We start from the raw sequence: 25,363 nt of genomic DNA, 5'->3' as shown, positions 1-25,363 counted from the left end.
GTCATATACATCTTTTATATTATTTTATTCTTGTTAACATTATAAACTGCCTAGAATCACTTCTTAGTGAGATGAGCAGCAAACAAATTTAATAAATAATAATAATAAAAAATCACTGTCTCTATGGATAAGAATAAGAAACCCGTTGCAATGCCTTCTGTATGTTCCATATTTAAAGGTGGCTTCTTGAATCTACATATGTAGCACATGTTCTAATTTTGTATTATATTAAAAACATATCTTGGAAAGTGCTCTTCAAGAAAAAAAAAGGAAGAGGAAAAACAATTACACTGCGCTCACGTCCTGATGAGCACAGTGCCTGGAAGTGATTTTCCTCCTCCATATGTTTGTGTCTTTGCACCTTTTTACTGCTTTTGGTAAAAGTTGTTCTAAACTGTTATTTCTTTCCGAGGGTACTATTTGAATAAAGTTCTGTTTTGGGAAGAAAATAGCAGCATGGTGGTATAATGTAATGCAGCATCTCCTAAAGTCTGCTTCAGATATGTTTCTTTACAAATGCCAGGCTTTGATCAGCACAGCCTAAGCCAAAGCAACACATTTGGGTCCAAATCAAGAAATCTGACATAATTATGTGCTTTTATGTAGCATGATCCCACATTATTTGTCGCACATTAAAATTGCCTCATTACTGAGGCAGAATAAAGATTGGTGGCAATAGGGCCAAGGCAATTTATGCAGCATATCGTCTATCAACTCATGTATTAGATTACACCTTAACACAGTGATCTTAGTAAGTATATTAAAGTATATTAAACATATTCAGTCTTGCAACTGTAGAAAATAAATGTAGGTTTAGATATTGGATTCTAGGAGTTTTCTGACCACGGTTTTCATTTGCAGACTTTTTTTTTAACCCTTGAGGTAATATCTTCAGTGCTGTGTTCTTGGAGAAATAACCTTTGTTGCCTAGTTGTGAAATTTATAGTTGCCTATCCTATGAACCTTGTATGTGATGGGTGAAGGATGTGTCAGTCACATAGCAACGACATCTAACATCACAGCTGAGATGCCTCTAATAACCCATCATGCTCAGATTTCATCAACTTAGTTTTGCTATATTCCCCTTAGATGGTATTTTCCCCCAAAGACATTTTAATAAATCTGCAACCTTGGAATCTCCCTGAGCTTTCTAATGCAAAGATTGTGCTATTTTATTTATCATGTTTCTACACTGCCCATCTCACCTAAGTGGCTCTGAGAGGCTTGACATTATAAGGATATTTATTTAAAAACTGAACATTGTTCAGTATGCCAAATTACTATTTCAAAAAATACTAGGTGCTGAGAAGTAAAAAACAAAATAGAAGAGAACTGTTTCTCAGCATCACCTGTAGCGGAGATGCACAACCAATGATAGGGTGGAGGCAGCCACCACTATAAAACTGATATAAAATTACAATTAATTATCAGTTTTTATAGGTTTTTGATGACTGCCTCCAAAGCTTTGACTAATTGTGACAGATGGAGGAAGATATTAAACATTTGGCTGCAGATAATCTAATCATTAACGATGTTAGATTTTCATGAAAGGTATTACATCCCCATCTACTACTTTTTGTAGTGGGATCCATAGCATGCTGGTCTAAATCCTACTGTTCTGAGTAAAGGATATTAGTAGCCACTGGGAAAACACAATGATGGATTAGATCTGGATTCTGGGAGTCTGATTCTCAGCATATCTATACCACTGATCATATTGGTTAAGGCAACATCTGAAAGATTCTATATTTCTCATGCCTAGAGATTAATATTCTAGTATCTTTTCTGAAAAATGGCTTCAGCAATTCATCACCGGGAGTAAAGAGGAGGGTCCAGTGCCCTGGTCTTCATAGTGATAAACTTCACACTTAATAGCTTTTTGAATCTGATTATCCATTTGCACTCAGTGGAAATTCTGTAGTTGCAACTAACTGGTGCTTCAGATGGCCCTTAGGTAGGCAATAATAATGTACCTCTGTTTCTTCTCACTTCCTGAAGTCAAATGGCTATTCACAAACCCAAAGGAAGTTCCATTAAACATGAATGACACCCCCACAGCTCCTTTGTTGCCTGTTAGAAAAAGAAAACGAAAGAAGAAACAGAACAGTTTTAAAAATAAATTCTTCCTCTTGCTATTTAAGCTAGAACATTTTTTGAGGATGCAGAACCGAGGAACAGAAACCTCCTGAAGGTTTTCTCAAAACTTTTTAAAAAGCAAAAATTGAATTTCTCTTTACCACTCAACAAAACTCCATTAATCTATTAGTGTTTTGAAAACAGACCAAGAATCCTTTATAATGTTAATTTTAATTGAATACATAGTTCCTGCAAAGTTATTTCTGAAAGTAAACTGTAATATAAAGATACATATACCTGCAAAGATACTAAGCATCCCTGGATTCCCATCATATTTATACAGGCATAAATGATATAATTTATCATTCAACTTAAAGACAATTGTTGATTGTAATGATTTGTGGAAGCACTTCTATGAAGCAAACCTTAATATGACAACTAGTGTTGACCCCTATGAAGTTTTTGGTTGGTTGCTTCATTCCCCCTGCCCCATTATGTCTTGGCTCATGTATACATTATATATTATCTACTGTCCTTCCAAAGCCCTCCTGTTTTTCTAATAATTAGAATATTATGTAATATGTATATATGTATGTACTGTATGTATATAGCATACCATTTATAAACCTTGGGTAGATATATTTCATTAAAAAATGCATCTAAAAAAATCTACCAGAGTGGCATCAACGGAGTTCCATGGAAAATTGTAATTAGGAAAACAACTCCACATCTCACCAATTGCTATGGGAACCATAAACAGATTTTTTTATTATTTTATTATTGTATCCCAAATAGTATCTTCATAGGCACTTATATCCTATTTTAGTTGCAAAAAGGTATATATGGGAAACTTGCAAATTAATTAATTTTCTACTGATGTTTTAGAGAGCCTGATTTAGTATTCCCCCTTGTAGTCAACATTTAGCTTGCTATTTAAGGATTGAACTTTTTGTTTTATATCTTTTTCTTCTATTATGCTTTTTTAATTCAATTTTTTTTACTTTTTCTACTTATTTTTAATTTCTGCATCTGGTTAATATTTTTTTTATTAAAATAAGACATTTTAAAATGAAGCACATCATGTTTTTTTTTAGATTTTCAGAAGCAAAGAATTAAAGTTATAATCATAACTTAGCTCAGGTTATATGAAGAACCAATGTGATGGATAGATCATGAGGACGGGTCAACTGGGAAGACTTAGATTGAAGTGTACAGACAGAACAGCTCAATTGCCTGGTTTAGGGCCATCTTCACAATTTAGAGCAGTTAGTGAGTCTTAAAATCCAACACTAATTTACATCAGCCCCAATTCCTGATGTGATGGAATGGACTCTCAGAAAGGAGGGGCTCCATTCCAGAAGGCAATGAGACAGCAAAACTTAGGTAGTTTGTTGGGAGAAAGAGAGTTAAGAAGGTTCTGACCTAGCAATTCTCAGTATATATCTTTAATTATGCAAATACTTGCTTAGTTTTGCAAAATTTCTGTCTATAGGTGACAAATAATAGAAGAAACTGTTCAGAAGTAATTCTACATGTCTTTCTTAGCTCTTGGGGCCCGACATCTCTTATAATAATATTTTGTCTAAAAGCCTTATGGGTTCTATTAACAGGGACACAAGGAAAACTCCAGCAGCAGTTTTCTAACCATGGAATTTTCCATGAATGAATCTGATCAGCAGGATAAATGGAACTCTATGTCAGTATGAGATTCCTTGAATCCAAAAATATATCCAAAAATATAGTGTTATGAGCTTGAGTTGCTCTATCACTAAAGACTGAATTACAAAAGATATTCCTGTATAGAACTTTGGTTTATTTTTGTAGTATAAAATATTTTTAAAAGTATGTTAATGATAACTTCCAACTGAACTGGCTCATTTGTTGAATACCCAGTTTAATAAAGATATTCCAAATCTAGTTCCAGTTTTTATGGAGATAACCAATATTGTCCTCGTCTTTAGTAAAATTGTCTTTTAAGGACAATTTAGTGCAGAGCTTTTTAACCTTTCCAGCTGATGCTACCCTCCTCTGCTGCATTTCTTGTCTGTTTGTTGCTGCCAGCACAGGTGGCTGCCACAGAAGTTGTAGATCTGCTCAATCTCTGGCCTGCTTGATCTCCTCTCCCCTCTCCCCCAACCTCCTCTTTCCCCTTCGGTACAGCTGACTCCACCTCCTCCCAAGGCTGCTTCTTTTTTTCTTTCTCTCTCTCCCACCCAAACTGCCTCCTTTTATAGCCTCTCTTGTCTCCGCCCCACCTGCTCCTCCTCCTTTCTCATGGGGGAGGGTGAGCCAGAAATGAGCCTGGGCCTTTGCCTCGCCCCAGCCACTTTGCAGCTCCAGAGGATTCTCTCACAGTAAGTCGTTGCCTGCACTGGCTCTTTCCCTCCCCCACTACACTTGGCTAGGCAGGGCTGTGTACCACCTGCTACTAGTTAATATACCACAAATGGTACGTGTACAATCGATTGAAAAGCCTGATTTAGTGGATTGATAATGGGTAGTACCATTACGCAGTGATTTTTCTCCTACTTAGAGGCTGGTTCCAGTAGTACTAGTGGTAGGGAGAGATCTAGCTCAAGGCTTGTCTTTGTAAAGTGGTTTAGACTCTGTTCTCTTCCAGCTATGTTAAACATCTACATCAGTGGTTCTCAACCTTTTTATATGGTGACCCCGGTCATAAGCAGGCGGCGCGCATGCGCGGTGCCGCCCCCTGCGTGGCACGCATGCGCGGCGCCCCCCCTGCGTGACACGCATGCGTGGCGCCCCCATGCGCCCCCTGTGCAGCGCACATGCGCGGTGGCGGCTCCTGCACCACCCCCTGCATGTGCACATGTGTGGTGCCGCCCCCTGCACTGTGCGCATGTGCGGTGCCGCCCCCTGCGCGGCGTGCATGCGCAGCACCACCCCATGTGCCGGCTGACGAAAAAAATGGCGGATCGCGTTGTTTGGCGACCCCCGTGAAATGGTCATTTGACCCCAAATGGGGTCGCGACCCACAGGTTGAGAACCGCTGATCTACATGAAATCACTAGGTGAGATAATCGGTTGACCTCATGGGATAAAGTATAATCAGTACTGATGGTACATAATTATAAATCTCTGTTCCTGATCAACCAAGTTATGCTATTGATGTTCTTTTTTGATACTTAGAAGCTGTAGGTAAGGCTTCAGCATAACCCTAGCAAGATTAAGTAATTATGGGCTTTGGGGTCCCCTTCTATCAGTAGAGTTGGTTCACAATATGTGGGTTGTTTGCACAACACTATGTGCTAATTTGAGTATATTCCTAAACTGGAAGGCTTGGAATGAAGCAGAAAAGGCAGTTTGATGCACAATGCAGTATAATCTTAAAATACCATAACTCCATGAGATGTACTGGACCCATCTCATGGGTGCAATTCACGGTGCTGGTTGTCACTTATAAAATCTTCCATTGCATGCAATTATCTACCAGATCACCAATCTCCAATTTTCTCTGCTCCTCTCATTAGATCTGGCATACTTCAGACAAGCTTCAGATCCTTTTGTTGTGCCTTCTTTGTTACGGCAACTGCTGTTCAAAACAGTGTTTCCCCTGCAATTTGAATGGCCCCAATAGTAGAAATACTTTAAACACATGATTCTTCCTCCAGGTGCTGGGGCCATAAACTTAGTTGAATCAGACTGTATGATACCATGTTTTTTGTAGGCCTTGGCACTTTGTGTATTCTTTAGTGGCTTTAGCTTTTAAATTGGATTTGTGTTTTTATTTTTTTAATGAACTGTTAGCCACCCAGTGAGACGAAAATGGTTGACCATATAAATTGAATAAATGAATAAACATTTATTTGTTTGCAATTTCATAAGTAAATAACTAGAGACCTATATATTAAAAAACTTTGTTCTAGTTTATTTTATAGAATAGGAGAGCCAACATCTGAAAAATAGCAATTTAAAATGCCTTTTTGGGTGTCTGCCCAAATCTTACCCAGCCTGTTTGCAATTCCAGTCTTCACAGTATCAATGCAGAGGTGGCTTATGCGATGTTCATGTTCAGGTTTTGCCAGTACAACAGTCCTGATGTTCCAGAGAGTATGGGTTGCTATCTAATTTTTTAAAAAAGTAAAATTAAATCTAGGTATCTGGATTACAATAACTAGGGACCTATACATAACCATTTTCCAGCAACATATATTGAGTTTTTACAATATTCTTGAGATCAGAATTCTAATGAGAACCAATTACGTACAGAAACAATGTACTGAACAGAAGCAAAATGCTGAAATATAAATATTTTTCATTTAAGAATTGTGGAATGAATCCCAGTACATAGTCCCACTATGATAATGGAGCCATGTTTTAACTAAAATTTTAGCTGAATGATAAAAGCAATTTTATCATACTACTGCATACTATTTTGCTATTTGTGTACAGGTAGTCCTTGATTTACAATATTTCATTTAGTGATCATTCAAAGTTACAATGGTACTGAAGAAAGTGACTTATTACCATTGCATGTGATCAAAATTCAAATGCTCAGTAATTGGCTCATATTTATGACGGTCACATTGTTCCAGGGCCACGTGATCACCTTTTGCAGCCTTCTGACAAGCAAAGTCAATGGGGAAGCCAGATTTACTTAACAACCATGTTACTAACTTAACAAATGCAGTGATCTGTGGCAAGACAGGACATAAAATGGGGCAAAAATTAATTTAACAACTGTTTCCCTTAGCAACAGAAATTTTGGGCTCAATTGTGGTTATCAGTCAAGGACTACCTGTATTAAAAACAGGCAGAGTTGGTTAGGTGCTATTATCTAACTAGGCAATTTGAGGTATATGAAGTTGGAAAATTTAATTAGGCACTTCATTAATCTTGAAAAACAAAGCATATTGTATATATTTAGTAAAAGTCAATTTTTGATTCCTGGTGATTGTCTGGACAAGTCCCTGCAGTTTTCTTAGCAAGATTTTTCAGAAGTGATTTGCCATAGCCTGCTCCCTAGACTAAGTGAGAGTGATTGGTTCAAGGTCCTTCCAATAGCTTTCTGCCTAAGATGAGCCTAGAATTCAGTCTCCTGGTTTCTAGTCTGGTGGCTCTCTATTTTTCGATGTATTTCAACTGAAATTTCTTTTAGTTAAAATTATTTTATAATTGCCTTCTATGATTTCTTTTAACCTTAGTTTCATCTGTAGATCTACTCTTGCATTTACTTTGTGTGGTTAATGATCAAAATAAATTGATATATTTATGATCTGAAAGCAACCCAGAAGCAACAATGGGAATTTTCTTCCATATTGTTTGTTTATTGGTTGCCTTAGTGGTCCATATGGTCTTTGGGCACTGAACAATAGTTCTCAAATCAAATTACTCAAGACAATCAATAATAGCAATGATAATTGCTAAGTTCTCTTTTAATCAGTGAGTCTATTAAGGGAAGTCATCTTTAATGCCTTTGATTCTCTTGATTTAATGGGAGCTAGCTATCTGTTTATAAGATAGATTTCTAATTCCCAGGCTCAGGGAATTACATTTCAATAGTGATAAATCTTAATGATAACCACCCAAACACAACAAAATACAAAGTATGATATAATAGAATACTTTTCACTTCTTTCTGAAAGCCAAGGAGAATTGGAACCACCATATCCAGGGATAAATATGTGTTTTTCCAAAGTGGGGGTCACCACTGAGAAGGCCTGTCACCTGTTCCATACCCTATACAAGGTACTTCACAACAATGGAGGACTTTAACAGGCTCTCTCTCTCTCTATCCATACCAGATAAATGGGCTCTAAGCAAGTTATTATCTGATGTAATCCAGGGTTACTCTAAAAGGGGTTTTAAAGAACATTGAGTAAAGACTGGAAATCTATTGGTAATCAGTTCAGTGACTTAAAAATCATATCATTCTACACTTGTTAAGATTAACCTGTTAGCAATCTTGCAACTGCATTTTACACCAGTTGCAGCTTTGGAATCATTTCCACAGGTAACTCCACAGCATGTTACATACCTTAGAGGTGATGGTCATGAATTACTGTCACCAGATCATGTTGATTCAAGTGATTTTTAACTGGTGCTCCAGCTGAAGCTAGCCAAAGGACTCCAAGGCCATGACTTTCACCTGCTGTTGTAGCATGACCCAAGGGTCAGCAGGATCCTAGATCATGAATTAAGTCTTTCAATGGATTATAACTCCATCCTTAGTAACTATCAGGACTAATGTTACTGGATTGCTCAAATATTTGCTGATGAATAGTGAGTCCATTTTGGAACTAGCTCAGGTGGAGCTTATTTTGCTCCATCCAGATCCTTTACGGTTTCCTTGGCAAGGAAACTATATGTCCATGAAGTCACATGTTGAGCTTGATTTGAGGATTTTATCACTATATCTAGTGGTCTTTAGGAACATCTAATGTATCATTTCAAAAAAGCAAATACAGATGAATTTTGGAGGTAATGATTGTTGTTTGCGTGAAATAATAGAACAATCTACTCCCCAACCATAATTTTAAACATTAATAAAAATTCTTACCACTTTGAAGCTGATAGTGGTAATCTCCTGTAAGGAATGCCTTAGAATCTCTTGCCATTCTTTTTCCCCCAAGGAGTCTTCCTGTGTTCCAATCACATAGATGTCATGTGGAATATAGTCAGCTGTCTCATCACGGGTCTTACCCTGTCCCTTGGAGAGAAACCAGGAACTGATCTTCTTTGGTGGAGGAGCATCACCTTGATTAGCAAATCCCAAACCAAAATGAGCATAAGAAACTACTATAATAATGAATCTAGCTCAGTCTTTATTAGGGTTGGACAATCTTCTTTGACGCTAGTACTGGTTCACTTTTAAGCCATATGCTTTTTTTCCTCTGAATATCACAGAATGCGTGGTAGACTATGGAGGGATATGAATGAAAAATCTATGCAACTGAGACCTCCCGTTTATTATATTTAATAAAGTGAGTTGCATTAAAACTATCAACCAGTTTGGGGGCCTTAAAAAGTAACTAAAAACAGAACTACAAAAAACTGCAAAATGAGGCAAGAGGACCATAAATTATATTCCCCAACTTTCCTCTAAAAAAACTTATTATAGTCCTATTTGATAATATTCAGGTATTAAAACTAGAACGAACACTGCATTATGAGCTGTGGTGGTACAGTGGTTAAAATGTTCAATTCTCCCCAGCTCAAGGTTGATTCAGCCTTCCATTCTTCCGAGGTCAGTAAAATGAGGACCCAGATTGCTGGAGGTAATATGCTGACTCTATAAACCACTTAGAGAGGGTTGTAAAGCATTGTGAAGCAGTATATAAGTCTAAGTGCTGTTGCGATTGCTATTTTCACATCCACCTAAAGAAATATATGATATGTAGAATCCCATTTGATTATGGACATAACCATATATGGAAGTATTTATTTATTGCCTTATTCTACCTTTATTGCTGTTGAACAGGGTACCCTTGCATTTCTCAACAGATAGTTTCATAATTAAATAAATGGCAAAGGGAGGAGAATCAACCAGCTTGTATAAAATTTGCAGTTTATTTTATTTTGCTATCCAATTTTAAAACAAATCAGGAACAAATCGGAGGAAAGAAGCCCACAAGGCTGTGAATTAGCTCTGATTATTCTGCCATGCAAAAGAAGAGTAAGGGATCATCTATATGTTACAGTACATTAATCTTAAAACAGTTGGGCAATATAACAGTGAGAGTAGCTGGAAAATCTGTGATAGGGTTGTAGGAAATAATTTTTATCAATATTATAAGCAGATTTGAGCATTCTGCTTTCAGAAGATTCCACACCAACACAAATGTTAACAACAAAAAAAGTCTAGATAGCTTTTGTCCTTTCCCATTCAAAAATATCCACAAACATGCATAGGCACACACTTCTGAAAAGAAAATATGCTATTCTCTAAAGAACAGCATTGTGTTATTGACACTGGAAAAAGAAGCTACATTAGGGAATAGTACATTATCAGAGGAATGCAGTGTGAATTACAGAAAATATTTTCTGGCAATTTATATTAATATCTACATAAAATAGGAGAAGATTAATAGAAAGGCTCAGTTATGTCAGGAACCATTTTATATATATATAAATAGAAAATTTTTGTTTTTTTTAAAAAGAATCTCTAATAAGCTTGCCAGATTCAAATATTTATTGTACTAAGGCAGACAATAAAGTAGACCAGATTTTTTTTTACACATCTGATGTTATTACAAGTTGATAGTTATAATGTGCAGAAAATCTGACAGAGACCTGTCCTATCTCTGATTTTCCTCTTTTTTGATAGGACAGTAATTTGAATAGAAAAGGCTAGGACGTAAATTTGAATTGAAATTTATACCCATATTCCAGGTCCCAATGAAGACGGTGATCATGTCAGGTTCTGGTTGTTCAGAATGCTTGTTCTTCATTTGCTGTAGAAGTTGGCAGAAGCCTTCTCTTTTCTGAAAAATAGAAGAGTAAAAAAACAAAAGAAAAAAGAAATATAACTAATTCAGATCCCCTTCATTTGTTACATGTAAGCTGAAAAAAATGCTTTCACAATGACATGTGTCCAGAAGAGTAGCAACTTGTAAATGATCTCTTTGATTTGATAACATTTCAATTGATAGTTAAGACTATTTTTAATTATTTAGAAGCTGGGGAAAATGCTAAACACAGAAATGTTTAGATAGGTTCAAATCCTTCCTTTATAGTTAGTTTTATGGTATGATAGCTGTTCAAAGAATTTTAGTAAACTGCTGAGATAAAACTTTTGATTTTGTTGTGTTTAATCTATTAGAATTTGAATCCAAATTAGTTTCTTGCATTCATGAACAGAACAGGTATTGAGATGGTATTATTTTTATGGTATTATTCTATTGATGAAATATTCTCCGAATGTACTTGGAGTTTCTTTCCATGGATAACAAAATAAGAAAAAAAAATGTGTTCAGATTTTCTGTTTTGAGTGGGCATAAACACAGAAAGAGAGAGAGAGAGATGGAATATATTATGAGCAAGCACTTTTTTAAAATAATAGTTGAAGTACAGCCCAATCAGAAGCCTATGATGTCAGTCATACTGGGATGCTATAAAGTTGGAATACCTTAAACCTGTTCAGATCTCCATACCATGAGTATGAATAGTTCCTTTCCTAAGACAGTGTAGAGAGCTGATCTTGATGGATAAAATATCTGCAATAGGGAGTTTTTAAGACATGCAAATGCTTCCATATTAGCTGATGTTCTGGTAGAATACTGTAGAGCCCCAGCACAAATGTGCAACCTTATTATATATATGCAAAGGCACATGTTACAGATAAGATTGCCAATTCACTGACATCACAATGAGATAAGAGCTCTTGTTACCTTATCTTGGGCTATATAAGCCTATATAAGCCTTTTACCTTAGAGTCAGCAAAGACATATTCTTTCCTTTGTGCTTTTTCTTTTTCTGTCTCCAGTACAATGACCAGCTTGTTAGGAAACTTCTGAGACTTGATGAGCTGTAGGACTAAACAGAAGCAAAAACTAAGTCAATCTTAGAAATTTTGAAACTGAAAGAGTCCATGCTAATAATATGTCTCTCCTCTTAGAACTTGAGTTGCACAATCCAATCCTACTGCACTATGAGAGGCATTTTAAAAATTGACAGCGACTCAGAACTAAGCCTCAGGTGCAAATCTATTGTAGTTTTGAAGCCTCATTTGAATGCTGGAATAATTTCTGTTCATTAAACTGTGAGATTGCCTAATTAGGAGAACTCTTGAATGAGTCATATATCTTACACAAACAGTATCAATTCACCATTTCATACAAAGATATGAGATTGTCACAGAAGTCAGCATTAATGAATAGGAAAGTTACTAATATGCATTTTTTACAACCAGCAGAAACTAAACTCAAATCTAAACTCCAATTAAAGGAACAATTCACATTAGAAGAGAACCATGCTAGTAGGGACATAGCAAAACAGCCATCTGACAACTTTACTATTTCTCAATAGTAAAATAACTTGCATGCAATAATTCTCCATTTTGCATCCCAAGATAAATGTTAAACATATCATTTATTAGAGCAAGATACTGTATTTGTAGAGCTTAATATGTTGCTGATTGAAAAATGGGTAGAGAGGCCGTAATCAGTGACAGAGCTCAGAGTGGTTGACTTAGATTTGGGTACATTGAGACAACTGGTTTAAAGTGCTTTTCTACAGTTTAGGAAGCAACAGAAAGTATGCCAGCATAAAAATGCTATATTCCTACTTCTGGTTCCTAGTCTCTGCCTCTTTAACAGTTTAGTGTGGATCAACTTAAGTTGCCCAGGCAACTGTCCCATCATCCTTGTGGATCTGGTGCTGGGGATTTCCCACTAAATCAAAAGAGATTTGCCCACATCTGGCTCAGCCTGTCCCTGCCAAACAATCCACTTATCAGTATTTTTTCCTACACAGGTTACCATGTGACAGGCAAGTATAACTGAGTGGGGATTTTCTGTACACAGACCCCAACCCCCAATGCATCAGTTGCTGCTAAAGTACCATGCATAGTCTGTATATTACATACGTGGAAAAAATCATTTTGATGGAAAAGTGGAAAAGGTGGAAAGGAAAAATGTAAAGTTAGACAGCCTTAGATATAGACAACACACTGTTATCTTTTGTAGATGACTAGACAACTGACAAGTTGCCAGGGCAACTTATCACTTTGAAAGAAATAAAAGTTTACAAACTTTAATAGCAATTCTACTTGTAGGATTGCTACAACAATCACGATTGCTAAAATAGATTTAAAAAAAGACTGAACTAAACATATTGCACTATTACCCAGATCAGATAAAAAGAAGTTACAGGCAGGGGAATGCTTACTGATTGTAATAATATTAAGTATTGTATGTTGGATTCTTAGTTATACTCCAGAATACTTTATACAAGTTGGATTGTCCATTTGTGTACTAAAAGTGCCTATTATCTTCCCTCATCAAGAGATATGTAGTATGCTACAATGCTGAAATGCTACTGTTCTAAAATAATAGCATTACATACAAAGGCCTGAAGTTTTCAATTTTTCCTCCTATTATATGATTCATATTTTAATTAATGAATCTATATTGAGTAAGAGTTGTAAAACATAGCAGATATAAAGCATATGTGTAGTGAAGATTGATAATGTTACATCCTACATAAATTAAAAGATACTGTAAAACCCAGATCTGGATTTCATCCAATTTCTGTTCAGCTTCCTAAGGAAATCTCTGGAATCTCTTCTCCTTAAGCAGCTGCGAAGATGAAAGATGTGCAAATACTGAAAATAAACCTCTTTTCAGGCTAGGCCATCCTGTATAAAAGTGTAAATGGTTTCAGAATCTATTATTCTGAATCATAATTCAGTGGTTTTGGTGACCATAAAAGATCTCAGTTGACATGTATTTTAATTCTTATATTATTTCAATTGTTTTCACTTTTTAAAATTTTGTTCACTGCCTAATGTCTTGTGAGGCCATACAAATCACTCGATCAATACAGCAACAAACTTGTATTGCAGCTCTCCTCTGGAAGAAAGGCTTTTGGTACTGAGGAAGGAAGAGCAGCATCTTAGGTCCCAAGAGTGAGAAAAGCTGCTTTAAAGCGTCTTTTGCTCTGGGAAGCATCACATGGGAATATTGTAAATAAAGTATAAAATGGTAGACAGAAATGTTCAGTGTTGAAATGCATATGAATTAAAGGTAATCAAATTGAGAACAATTAAATGAAGTATTGTTTATGAAAACACTAAGGGAACCTATATATATATTCTTGATTTGTTTTTTCTGCTGGCAGACCCTAGTTTGAATTAATGGTAAAAATGGAATCAATATATTAATGAAATATCTCAAAACTGCATATTTGCCTCCCTTCAAAAATGCCTTAAAGATAGTAACACTTCTACTTTGTGCTTTATTATCCAGACCAATTCAGTGTTTTGTTTAAACAACCTTGGTACATGATCGCTTTTCAACTATCAGTTGAGGGAAAATGGATTCTCAATTACTTATTTCAACTTCCAAATTTTTTGTTTTATTTAAAAAGTCCATATGCACCCTCAGTAAGCTTTGGACCACTCCAAATGTTCTATTTATGTAAGTCCTCTCCAGGCTTGTGGAGTTATTATACTGAATGCTAACAAGTTCTTAGCTGTTGGTTTTGTAACTGAGAATTCCAGTAGTTTTGCTAACTCTTATTTATTCCATTTATAATTTGTGCAATAATCAATGTTCTGGAAAGATTAGACAGTTACTAAGATAAATCTAAAACTTCAGAAAAATAACAATTAAAACATAAAATGCAAACAAAACTGGAAAATAAAAATAAAAGGTGATCCAAAATAACTCATCTGCTTATTAATGGCAATACAATCCTGGGTCTTTATCTCAAGAGGTTCCATGTAAAATATAAAGTAACATTGGGACTAAAATTGAGTTCTGAGCAAATACCACAAAGCAGAACTATAATCCCCCATTATCACTTTCTGGAAACACCTTTTTTCACTCTGTGTCAATTACTCTGATACTATATTACCTACTGCAGAAAGGAGAGCAGAGTGGTTCAGCTTTTACATGACCAGTGACAAACAGTCACCTAACTCAGTCCAGAGTGATAGAGTTAAGCAGAACTAATTTGGTGCTACGTTGAAATTTTTATTTCATCTTATATTGCTTATAAATCTTCTTTCAATTTTCTTTTTATTATTTGGCTTTTTTCTGCTTTTTCTTTTGTTTCTGTTCTTTTTGAACAGTTACTTAAATAAATAAAATGAGACCATGATTGATAGTATTAAGCTGAAAGATCTCAAAGAACCAAGAGGCATATACCTTTCTATTTTTTTTCTTATCAAAGGTCATTTCACAGGGCAATCAAAGCACTTTCTGTTTCAAAGCCAAGCCAAAATCAGGCTGAAGAGGATCTATAAGTGCCAAACACCAGGCTAGAAAAGGCTGTTCCCATCATTGCCAGCCTAACTCTTCTACAGTGTTCATTCAGTTGAAAAATCTTTTGCTTTATAATCACAGCTACAGAATAAAATTTAATCATGATTAAAAATGTACATCCCAACTTTGGCCATAAAGATGACCAAGTGTTCTCTCTGGATTGCAGCAACACAGTTCCTGGTTGGGGGATTCCCCCATCCTCTTTTCCCTTTTTAGCCAAACCAGGAAAGCCAGTATCACCATTTCCCCCTTCTCTAGGCATAACTTTTGTGGAGGCAATAAAGAAATGGCCTTTCTCTGCTGAACCTGCTAAACAAAGAAAAAAATGGCTTTTCATTATTTTACTATTTGCACTGATGGGAGAAGGACATGTCGTTTCTCAGCAGGCAGCTCATTACACCAGTAGAAAATAGCCAAGGCATGGGCAAGGCATACTTGCCAGAATACACGCCACCATTTGCAACTGAGGCATTTGTATAAGATAGAACGAAATACAGCAGTCCTAATGGACTGCCTTGCTTGCACCAGCAAAGAGAGAAAATCTACATTTGACACAGAGTAGCAAAATACTGGGTGATCACCTTCAAAGCATGCTAATTCCCCATTTGATCCCTCCTCCTGACTGGGACAGTTGCTCTCCAACACCTACTAGGGAAATTTTAAAACTCCATAATATAAACATATATGTCTATCAAACCAGGAATAAAATGAACAGCTGAACATAAAATAAGAATTTAGATACTGCTTTGGTTGTTAGAGCACTTTAAATTATATGTTCATGTCACAAACTGATTGCTCCATATCAGTTCCTCTAAAGTTCTTCATAGTTCACGATACACTTATTCAGAGAATCCATATTATTCTCATGTTTCATTTCAACCTTTAAATAAAATAGAGAAGTAGGAATTAAGAACTAACTTTAGTCTCCCTGTTGTACCATATTATTTCTTTTTACCAAGATTTAGAATACTGTAGATTCTACCTCCTTCCTAGTGCTTTTTTTCTAAAAAAAAAAAAAAAGGTGCCGGAACTCACACACGTCATACAACCCACCTTGGCTACCCTACAAGGTTCCATCCCAAAAAGGTGCCGGAACTCCGTTCTAGGCATTCTGTAAGAAAAAAGCCCTGCTCCTTCCTATGATTCTATGATGGAACAGCAATCAGAAGTAAGAAGTAACCTACATTTCTCTTTAGAGCTAGTTCTTAGATAATGCCACAATAAGTTTATTTCTTTATCACCTGCAGTTTTAGTCTGATTACTGAAAGAAAATTATCATCACCAATCAAAATCACCAATCTTCTCTCTTTTGAAGGCACAAAATGTAACAACCATTTATAATGAAAGCAGACTTCTTTTTGAACTGCTAAGGCACTTACTTCACTTGAAATTTCACTTTCAAGTGTGCATGCCTGTGTCCATTGCTCAATCAAAATACTATCTGAATGTGTTCACTATAAAAGTATTAGGAAGTTACAGTGTAACCTCTGCAGTCATATATTTGCATATTCAACATTTATGTCTAAAGCAAACCTGAAAAAAAATGTAATTCCTCAAATAGTATCGTTGTTCCCAGGTCAGCAAAAGTGCTGAATAAATGCAAATGGGGCAAGTGATCCACCCACTCACTTTTTTTGTGGTTATAGAACTTATCTTCAGGACCATCCTTAGCTTTCTTAATAAAAAGTTTTCCCATCTCAACATCAACTTTAAGATGAATCTTGGAAGAAATCCCAAGACAATCTGCTTTCACCTATAACAGAAGAAATGTTATTTATACATACTTTTCATATTATATGGCTAACTTGCAGAGACATAACATAGAACATAGAATAATAGAGTTGAAAGGGACCTTGAAGTCTTTTAGTCCAACCTTCTGTTCGAGCAGGAGGCCCTATACCAGGGGTGTCAAACTGCCGGCCCACGGCAATATTGGAAGAAGGATTCCTTGCCTACTATAGAAGAATGGTTTCTTAAAGTTTCTCATTTATCAGAAATGGCAAAAATTTCAGCTTATCTGAAAGACCATTCACAAGAGAGAGATATTTCGGTGTGGAAAAGATGGGTAAATTTTGTACAGAATAAATATGGGATTAGGAAGTATTATTTAGCTTTTGAATAATTTATAGTTTAAATTGGGTATGGTTGGATTTGTAGTTTCTATGTATTGGAGTTAAAGTACTTTAAATTTTTTGGGATGTATGTATAGTGGATTGATGTTCATTTAATTTGTATGGGGTTTTTTGTTTCTTTAACCCTGTATTCAGCTCTGGGAAGGGGGGGAGGGTTATGGGGGAGGGTTATGGGGAGTATTTTATTGTAAAAAGTTTATAAAAATTTTCAATAAAAAAAAAAGATTAGCCAAAACTGGCTAAATGCAATTAGTGACAGAAACTTTATTAGTCCTGTCCACAGGGACAGCAAAAACACAGGCTCCAGGACTGACAATGTAATGTCCCTCAGCTCTCCTTCATTTCAAGCTGGATTAGCACCTGTCAGAGAAAATAGGTAGCTCTTATCAAAATTTGTTGTAAGCCTCCTGGAGTCATTCAGAGCAAATTGGGAGGCCACATAAATGTAAACAAACAAACAAACAAATAAATAAAATTCAAAACTGCCAGCCCACGGGCCAGTTTCATCATACCAAAGCTGCGCCCACCCCATTGCCGGCAATGCAAAAAAAGTCACGATACACCATGATACGTCACATGACGTGGCAAGTTTGACATAAATGGTTGTCCAGTTTCTTTTTGAAAGCCTCCAGTGGTGGAGCATGCATAACGTCTGAAAGCAAGCTGTTCCATTGATTGATTGCTCTCACCATTAGGAAATTTCTCCTTAGTTCTAGGTTGCTTCTCTCCTTGGTTAGTTTCCACCCGTTGTTTCTCATCTTGCTTTTTGGTGCTTGGAAAAAGAGTTTGATCCCCCTCGTCTTTGTAGGAGCCCCACAAATATTGGAACACTGCTATCATGTCTCCCTTAGTTGTTCTTTTCATTAGACTAGATAAAACCAATTCCTGTAAACTTTCTTCATATGTTTTAGCCTCCAGCCCCGATCATTCTTGTTGCTGTTCTTGCATTCTTTCCAGAGTCTTAACACTTTTTTTATATTGTGATGACCAGAACTGGATGCAGTATTCCAAGTGTGGTCTTACTAAGGCTTTGTAAAACAGTACTAGAACTTCACGTGATTGTGATGTTATCCCTCTAATACTATCATTATATTAATTATATATTAATTAATATTAACATTATGTTAAACATTTCTTCAATGAGTAAGTGTTGCCTTAGCACACTTCACACTTTCAGTATGAACATGGTTTATTTTTTTAATAGGTGAGAGCATTGTATCAAGAATTATAAATAATTCTCTATGTGACAAGATAATACTTAAAATTCACCTCAAAGGTAACAGGAGGGATAAGTGAACGTCGATGTGTTGAATCTGACCCCTCAATCAATACTCTTTTCACCTGTAAAAATATAAGAATGAATAGTTCTACCTGACAATCTCAAACTTCAACAGAAGGAGACTTTAGGAGATTTTGTACAGGTTACTTTATTGTAACCTGTACAATAGATTATACTAATTATAAATAAACTGACTGATTTAGCCATGACAATGGTCAATGAATCGAAAAGAAAAAAAAACACATTCTAACTTCTTCCAGCTACAACTGTAACTGTATGAAGATCAATTCTCATATAATAAAGTAATGAATGCTTATCCTCAATTTCCAGTCTCCAGCATCTCTAAGAACTTTAAATGCATATGACATGACCAGGTTATTTTCTGAGTTAATTTACACACAACAGAATAAAAACTCCTAAATGAGTAACTAGTTTTTAAAATGCAGATTTGGCAATTTGGCATATGAGTTGTTAGGAAGATTACAGATCATATAAGAAATAGTGGGACATTTTTTAAAATAGATTATTTTTAAAAAATAAAATAATAAAAAGTATTTAAATAAGAAGATATACTACATCTGAAGATTAAGTGGCAGTCATAGAGATATCTAAAGGCCACTGTACCTTATCCTCTATTGAAGAAAGCAAATTTGTCAACTGAACCAATTTTGCACGATTGACATCAAAGGATGGCTGTTAAGAGCGGCATAGAAAAAGAAAAGTATAAGAATAATGGAATACCATTTTCCCAATAAAAGTCTGGCACTTTATCATCTGTGTATATATTTCAGAAAGTATTGTAACCTTATATTATCCCAGTGAGTATCAGTAATCTGAATATCAGACCAGAATGAGACTGAATTTGCAGAAAGGTTAAGTGCAAAAGAACCCATTTTAAATCCAGTGCTTTAATGAGAAGAAGTTACAAATCATGGAAAGTGATCTTGTAATTATGGGTCTAGAGCTAAGCCGTGCAGACAAAATAGTAACATTATACAGTTGCAAGTAAGATTTTCCAAGGCTTCAGACACAAAAGAACTTTAGATGCTTCATCTATCAGGGTGGGCGGAAAGAGAGTTTTTCTAGCAGAACACAGGAAGAGGTGAGCATATGAAATTGTGAAGTTATTGCATACACACACACACACACATACACACACACACACACACACATATAACAACAGATTATTTGGGCAAATTATTATGGACAATCCACTAAACTACAGGCCTTCACCTTAAGCAACAAGGAAAAATATAACATTCAGAGATGGAATAACCAACCTGTAATGCTGGGTCAGTGACCAAAAATTTATTAAGCTGAGAGAAAAGAGAATGCAAATAGTAGTAAGATAGCTCATTCACCTATATGTTTTAAACTGTTAAATTCTTCCATCATGCTAAGAATTTCCAGACAGTGTGAATGTGGGAATAGGTGTCTAGAATTTCATACTTTAATATCAACATTTTATTTTTTATTTTTTTTATAAATATTTTATTGGTTTTTAACTATAACAATCTGCAGTGCCTGGTGTACAGCATGTTGTCTTGGTTTATATTTTAACAAGAAAAAAGGACAATAATAATTAATTAACAATCAATAATGATTAGGTTTGATAATTCCATAATTAGTATATTAATTAATGATATATTTCTTTGATCTTCCCTTCTCCCATTTATATTCTCCTTCTTCAACCTTAATCAAATGGCTGTCCAGTCTTTTCTTAAAAATTTCCAGTGTTGCAGCATTCATCGCTTCTGGAGGCAGGTTGTTCCACTGGTTAATTGTTCTAACTGTCAGGAAGTTTCTCCTTAGTTTTAGGTTGCTTCTCTCCTTGATTAGTTTCCATCTGCTGCTTCTTGTCCTGCCTTCAGGCGCCTTGGAAAATAGCTTGACTCCCTTTTCTTTGTGGCAGCCCCTGAGATATTGGAATACTGCTATCATATCACCCCTAGTACTTCTTTTCATTAAACTAGACATACCCAATTCCAGCAACCATTCCTTATATGTTTTAGTCTTCAGTCCCCTAATGGTCTTTAATATCAACATTTTAAAATTGGCTCAGTAGAAAACAACCTAATCCAGGTCTTTCAGTAATACTATTGGAGGACAGTGGCTAGGTACCTATCCCACACTATCCATAAGGGCAGCAGCACATGACAATAATGAAGATATGAGGTTACTAATCCATGACACCTTGTGATTAGGTTATCCATATCCAGGAAGCATTCTAGCTGGCATTGCAATCTGATGTAGAAATGAGTCTAATGACATAAAAATATTGCACACTTTTCCAGACCATCTGTCTGCTCCTGAAGAATGAATGCAGCTCCTACCTATTTCTGGAATATTTCTGAGTAGCCCATGTTAAACATAATTCAGTTAAAAAACAAATTAAGAAACAACAACAAAAAAGATTTCAACTAAGATGAATGCTTTGCTAACTATTGCTGTATATCAGTGGTGGCAAAAATATGGCATGGGTGCCAGAGGCGGCACTCAGAGCCCTCTCTGTGGGCATGTGTGCCATCGCCCCAGTCCTAGGCCTTCAGTTGGGTTTTATAAAACCTTTTCGCTTTAGGCCTCTGCCGCTGTGTACAAAAAAAAAAGGTTTAATCAATCAGTCAATTTCAACTTCTCGTGGGGAAAAAAAAAGATCTTGCAAAGTTGGAATTGATTGATTGAACTTTTTAGTCCCACCCAGTCTGCTGTTACCACTGCAGCCATGCCCACCCAATTGGCCACACCCACCAGGCATAAGTTGGTTTTCAGTTGCAGTTTGGGCACTCGGTCTCTAAAAGGTTCGCCATCACTGCTGTATATCATGCAATCCCTCTTTAGTTGATATGGATTCTGAGACATATATTGCCAATTTCATAAAATCATACCTGAGAATGTCGATGGGTAGGGGAAAGCTGCTGATCAAACACCATCTGTATAGATTCCAGAGAAGGTAAAGTTCGAGACAACTCACTGAAATGCAAAAGCCGTGTATATAAACAACTTGGTTATGCAGTATTATATTCGCATTCTCCAATATTATGTACTGTAGTCTAAATCCATTAGGATGACAGCTTCCAGAATTCTCCAGACAGCTAACAAATAGCTATGAAAGAGTATAAGATTCTTTACCAGTTTTCAAATAGCTTTAGACTTCTACATTCTAACATATGTTCTGCATTTCTTTTTGGTTTAGGTACAATTTGGTTGAAAGTAAGCAACATTGGCTTAATTAAGTGGAGGTCTAGTTTGGTTTGTAGACCCTATGGCAGGGGTGTCAAACTACCAGACTGTGGTCCGGATGCATCATGCCAAAATCGTGTCCACCCCATTGCCGGCAATGGGAAAAAAGTTGTGATACGTCGTGACACGTCATGTGACATTGCGAGTTTGACACTCATGCCTTTTGGCCTTTGCTTTCCCATTGGGCAGAATTCCTCCCTCACCTTCATTCTTGGTTCTTAAGCTTGACTGCATATGGAATGTTGGTTTAATGATTTTGAATCCCCATCCTAAGAGCTCAAGCCAAAGGAGCAATGACTTCTAACTTAACTAATCAAGAATTTATATAAATAGTTATAAACAGAATTCTGAAATTTCAACTGAAATATGCCTACAAATGAACTTGTGATTACTTGAAGAATCCTTTGCAGAGTCCTGTAAGTAGTTTCTTCAGCTGAGGGAGATTCCATGAGCCAAGCTGTACAGTTTCAATATCACTAGTTATATGAACACTCAAATAATCCTGGATAAGTTTGAGATGCTCTTCTGGAATACTGTGGAAGAAAGAAACAGCTTGAAAACCAAATCAAGTGTTAAGTTTATGTATCTAAATTTGGGCAATTGGGAGAAAAAGTCCTTGGTGAGAGGGAATTACAACAGTTTGTGTAGCTCCTATTTTGATTTCTTGCTAGTAAGGAATAAAGATAGAAGAGAGACAAAGGAAACAATTGTGTCAGAAAGGAGCTCTGCTCACCTGCTGACAAGGAGGGACAATATGTGGCCTTTCAGGTATTGTAGATTGCCAACTGCTACTTTGTCAGTAATATAGGATGATGGGAGATTTAGTCCCATAACTTCTAGAAGAGCTGGATCAGATACCGTCTACTAATGATTTAAAATTTAATTTTCAAAAGACTGATATGCTCAGGGAAAAACACAAGCTAACTATATAAATTTAAACAAATGTATAACATCTATCTTTTGCTTTCAAAGTGCTTCAGTAATATTGTTAAACAGGATTAGTTCCTGTTTATTCCATTACTGAAGATGTTTTAAGAGGAGCCTGTCTCAGCCTCCTTATAAATTTACAGAAGAAACATGAATTAAAGAACTCCCTGATTTGAACTCAGTGTGCATCATCTGAATGTGTTTTGAACAATGTTGGAAGTAAAGGGGTGGGGGGTGGAGGAGGGGTAGCATCATCTAGGCTTCTTCCCAAGGAAGCTCATAAAAGCTCACAGCCCAAGTAATACATTCTCTTTCATCAGTTTCTTGTTTGCTGATATAGCCTGCATGAATAGCTTGTTTTACCAAAGGAGGAAGGCTTTCTTTCTGTCTACCACCCACACAAAACCAAACCTCCTAACCTTTTCCTGAGAGAACATCCAGCCAGCAAATTTGTTACTATCTATAAGATAATTTTGTACCCCACCCTCTGATCAAGCCAGACCGGCCTTTTGAATTATCTGCTTCTAATATGTCACTAAAATTGCTGAATTCCTAATCATTTTAGAAATGAACAGAAAAGGATCATTTCCAGTTTCCATTTCTGCTGTCATTGCAGCAGTACAAGCAGAAACATTTTTTACCTAGTAAAAATTGGTCTATTTTTATAAAATACTACTTAGGAACAGAAAAGCTTAAGAAGAGGCTGGCTGTATCATCCAAGACTTGTTTTTGATTCTCACAACCCACAACTAGATGCTCTGGAGTACTTCTAAGCAAGAGACAAACTCTTCCTAAGCTATTATTTCCCTGTATAGAGAGTATAGCCTTGATGGACAGAAGGAAGATCTGTTACCAAGGCAACAACCAGATAAACATGGGTTCAGCCCAGAGCAAGAAAGAGATTTATGAAAATGCCTCAGATGCCCCCTCTCCCCCGTTCACATGAAAATAAAAGAGTCAGGAGAGAAAGCATATTCAGACTTGCAAGGTTCTGTGTTACTATAGCTTTTCTAATAAAAGTAGCTTTAGGCCCACATTGTGTCTGCTTCTAAGTTTGATATATGTGTAAGGCTGACATCCTGCATTCTGGAATTATGTTGCCCCCAACATTCATTCCTCAAGACCAAAATAACACAAAGACATGCTTTCTGTGAATTTATTCAAGTTTAAAATCATCTCTTTTAAAACCATCCAAATTTAGTGGCTGTCACAGTGTTGTGTAGTAATGAATTTCACTGATTAATTATACACTGTGTGAAGAACTGCTTTCTTCTTTCTGGCTAAAATCTCCTTCCAAACAACTTTGTTTGATGGCCCTGGTCTTCGAGCATTTTTCTTGTCTATTTTTTTCAATGCCATACATGATTTTGTATACCTCAGTTACATCTCCTCTCAAGGGCTTTTTTTTTTCTGAGCTAAAGAGTCACAAGAATACTGACCTTTTTCATATGGAAAGTGTTTTGCACTACCCCTCCTCCTTGGCCATAGTGCTCTAGATGAAGATGTATCATAGATTTGTGTAAGGAGATTATGATGTTGGTGTTTTTAGTTTAAATCCCTTTCCTTATTCCCATAGCATTTGTGGGAACTCAGCTCCCCCCAGAGAAGGAAATATTAAAGAGGCAGAAAAGCATGCTCAGTTTTTATTAATAGCCCCAAGTCTCCCTCCCCCAAGCAGAAACCAGTTCTGTAGAAATACAGATGTAAATAATCCAGGAAGGTTGGAGGCCCCCAGCTAGAAGATTAAGAAGACAAAGATACCTAAAATCTACATACCGCACCGAAACTCTAAGACAGGACATAATAGGATTAACCCACAGATGCCAAAGGGCACACTCAGACTCAGGTCAACGTTCATGCCACAGGAACAACTCCAAACAAAAGGCTCCAGAGGGTATAAAAACCCACTCCCTACGTATGCTCTCTCTCTTTTTCTTCCAGAGCCATCTTCCCGTCTGGCTTTCCTCTTCAATAAACTGCAACCTTCTTTCTAAAGGTTGGACTGAACCATGATGAAGACTTTTCCTTCAGCACATGACATTTGGCTTTTCCACAGCTGTCACAGAATGAGCTGACATCTTCATTGAGCTATATCCTAATTTGTTTCAAACAGCTTGGGCTTCATCAATGTTTATATAAAATTAAAAGTTTTGCTTCAATTATTTTTCACTTATAAATTGACTTCCATCTGCCACTTCATGCATTTTAAAATGATGCTTTTGAAGTTGCCTACAGTTACTTTTGGCTTTTATCACTCTGCATAGTATCATGTGCAAACTGACACAATTTGCTGCTTGTCTATAAGTCAAGATAATTTATGAACAATTTTAAAGCTTATATTTTAGGCACTCAATTTGTTACTTTTTCCCCAAACAAAATCGTCCACTTATTCCTACCCATTGCTTTCTGCTTTTTAACCAGCTAGCAATCCATAAAAAGATAGTATATCTTATCTCACAATAAGTTTAAACTTAAACTTAAGTTTAGACACTTGTACCCATGTTGATGAGCCACAAAAACAAAACTTTGTAAAACAAGATCTAGATGTTTCTTCAGCATGACTTCTTCCTCTCAGTGCATAGTTATTCATTCTTTGATTACTAATTGTACTAATTTGTCTGGAACAGAAATTAAGCTCACTTGTCTGATCTCCCAGATCTCCCTTTTTAAAAAACTGGTGTCCCATGGAGTATCTTCTAGTCTTTTGCATTGAGTTTGATTTGAGTGATCAGTTACAACTTTAAGAACTCTTGGTGGGGTAC

General features: G+C 36.2%; 1 protein-coding gene across 3 annotated transcripts in view; it reads right to left on the bottom strand.

Moving 5' to 3' along the window:
* INPP5D (inositol polyphosphate-5-phosphatase D) overlaps nt 1-25,363 on the bottom strand; it is an 83,339-nt gene that overhangs the window by 23,554 nt on the left and 34,422 nt on the right. Inside the window, exons 6-16 of one of the 3 annotated variants that reach the window (XM_039347107.1) lie at nt 22,067-22,207; nt 21,320-21,404; nt 19,715-19,750; nt 19,059-19,127; nt 18,425-18,496; nt 16,653-16,776; nt 11,465-11,571; nt 10,418-10,520; nt 8,597-8,793; nt 6,044-6,161; nt 1,974-2,070 (exon numbers count right to left, since the gene is read on the bottom strand). In XM_039347107.1, the coding sequence (XP_039203041.1) occupies nt 1,974-2,070; nt 6,044-6,161; nt 8,597-8,793; nt 10,418-10,520; nt 11,465-11,571; nt 16,653-16,776; nt 18,425-18,496; nt 19,059-19,127; nt 19,715-19,750; nt 21,320-21,404; nt 22,067-22,207 (1,149 nt within the window). The remainder of the gene's footprint in view (nt 1-1,973; nt 2,071-6,043; nt 6,162-8,596; nt 8,794-10,417; nt 10,521-11,464; nt 11,572-16,652; nt 16,777-18,424; nt 18,497-19,058; nt 19,128-19,714; nt 19,751-21,319; nt 21,405-22,066; nt 22,208-25,363) is intronic. The other 2 variants (XM_039347108.1, XM_039347109.1) reach the window with 2 other exon arrangements.

The sequence above is a fragment of the Crotalus tigris genome, unplaced genomic scaffold (assembly GCF_016545835.1).
Source record: "Crotalus tigris isolate CLP2741 ecotype Arizona unplaced genomic scaffold, ASM1654583v1 scf7180000018053.2689490, whole genome shotgun sequence".
NCBI lineage: Eukaryota > Metazoa > Chordata > Lepidosauria > Squamata > Viperidae > Crotalus > Crotalus tigris.
This window is presented reverse-complemented; position numbering and strand designations above follow the sequence as displayed.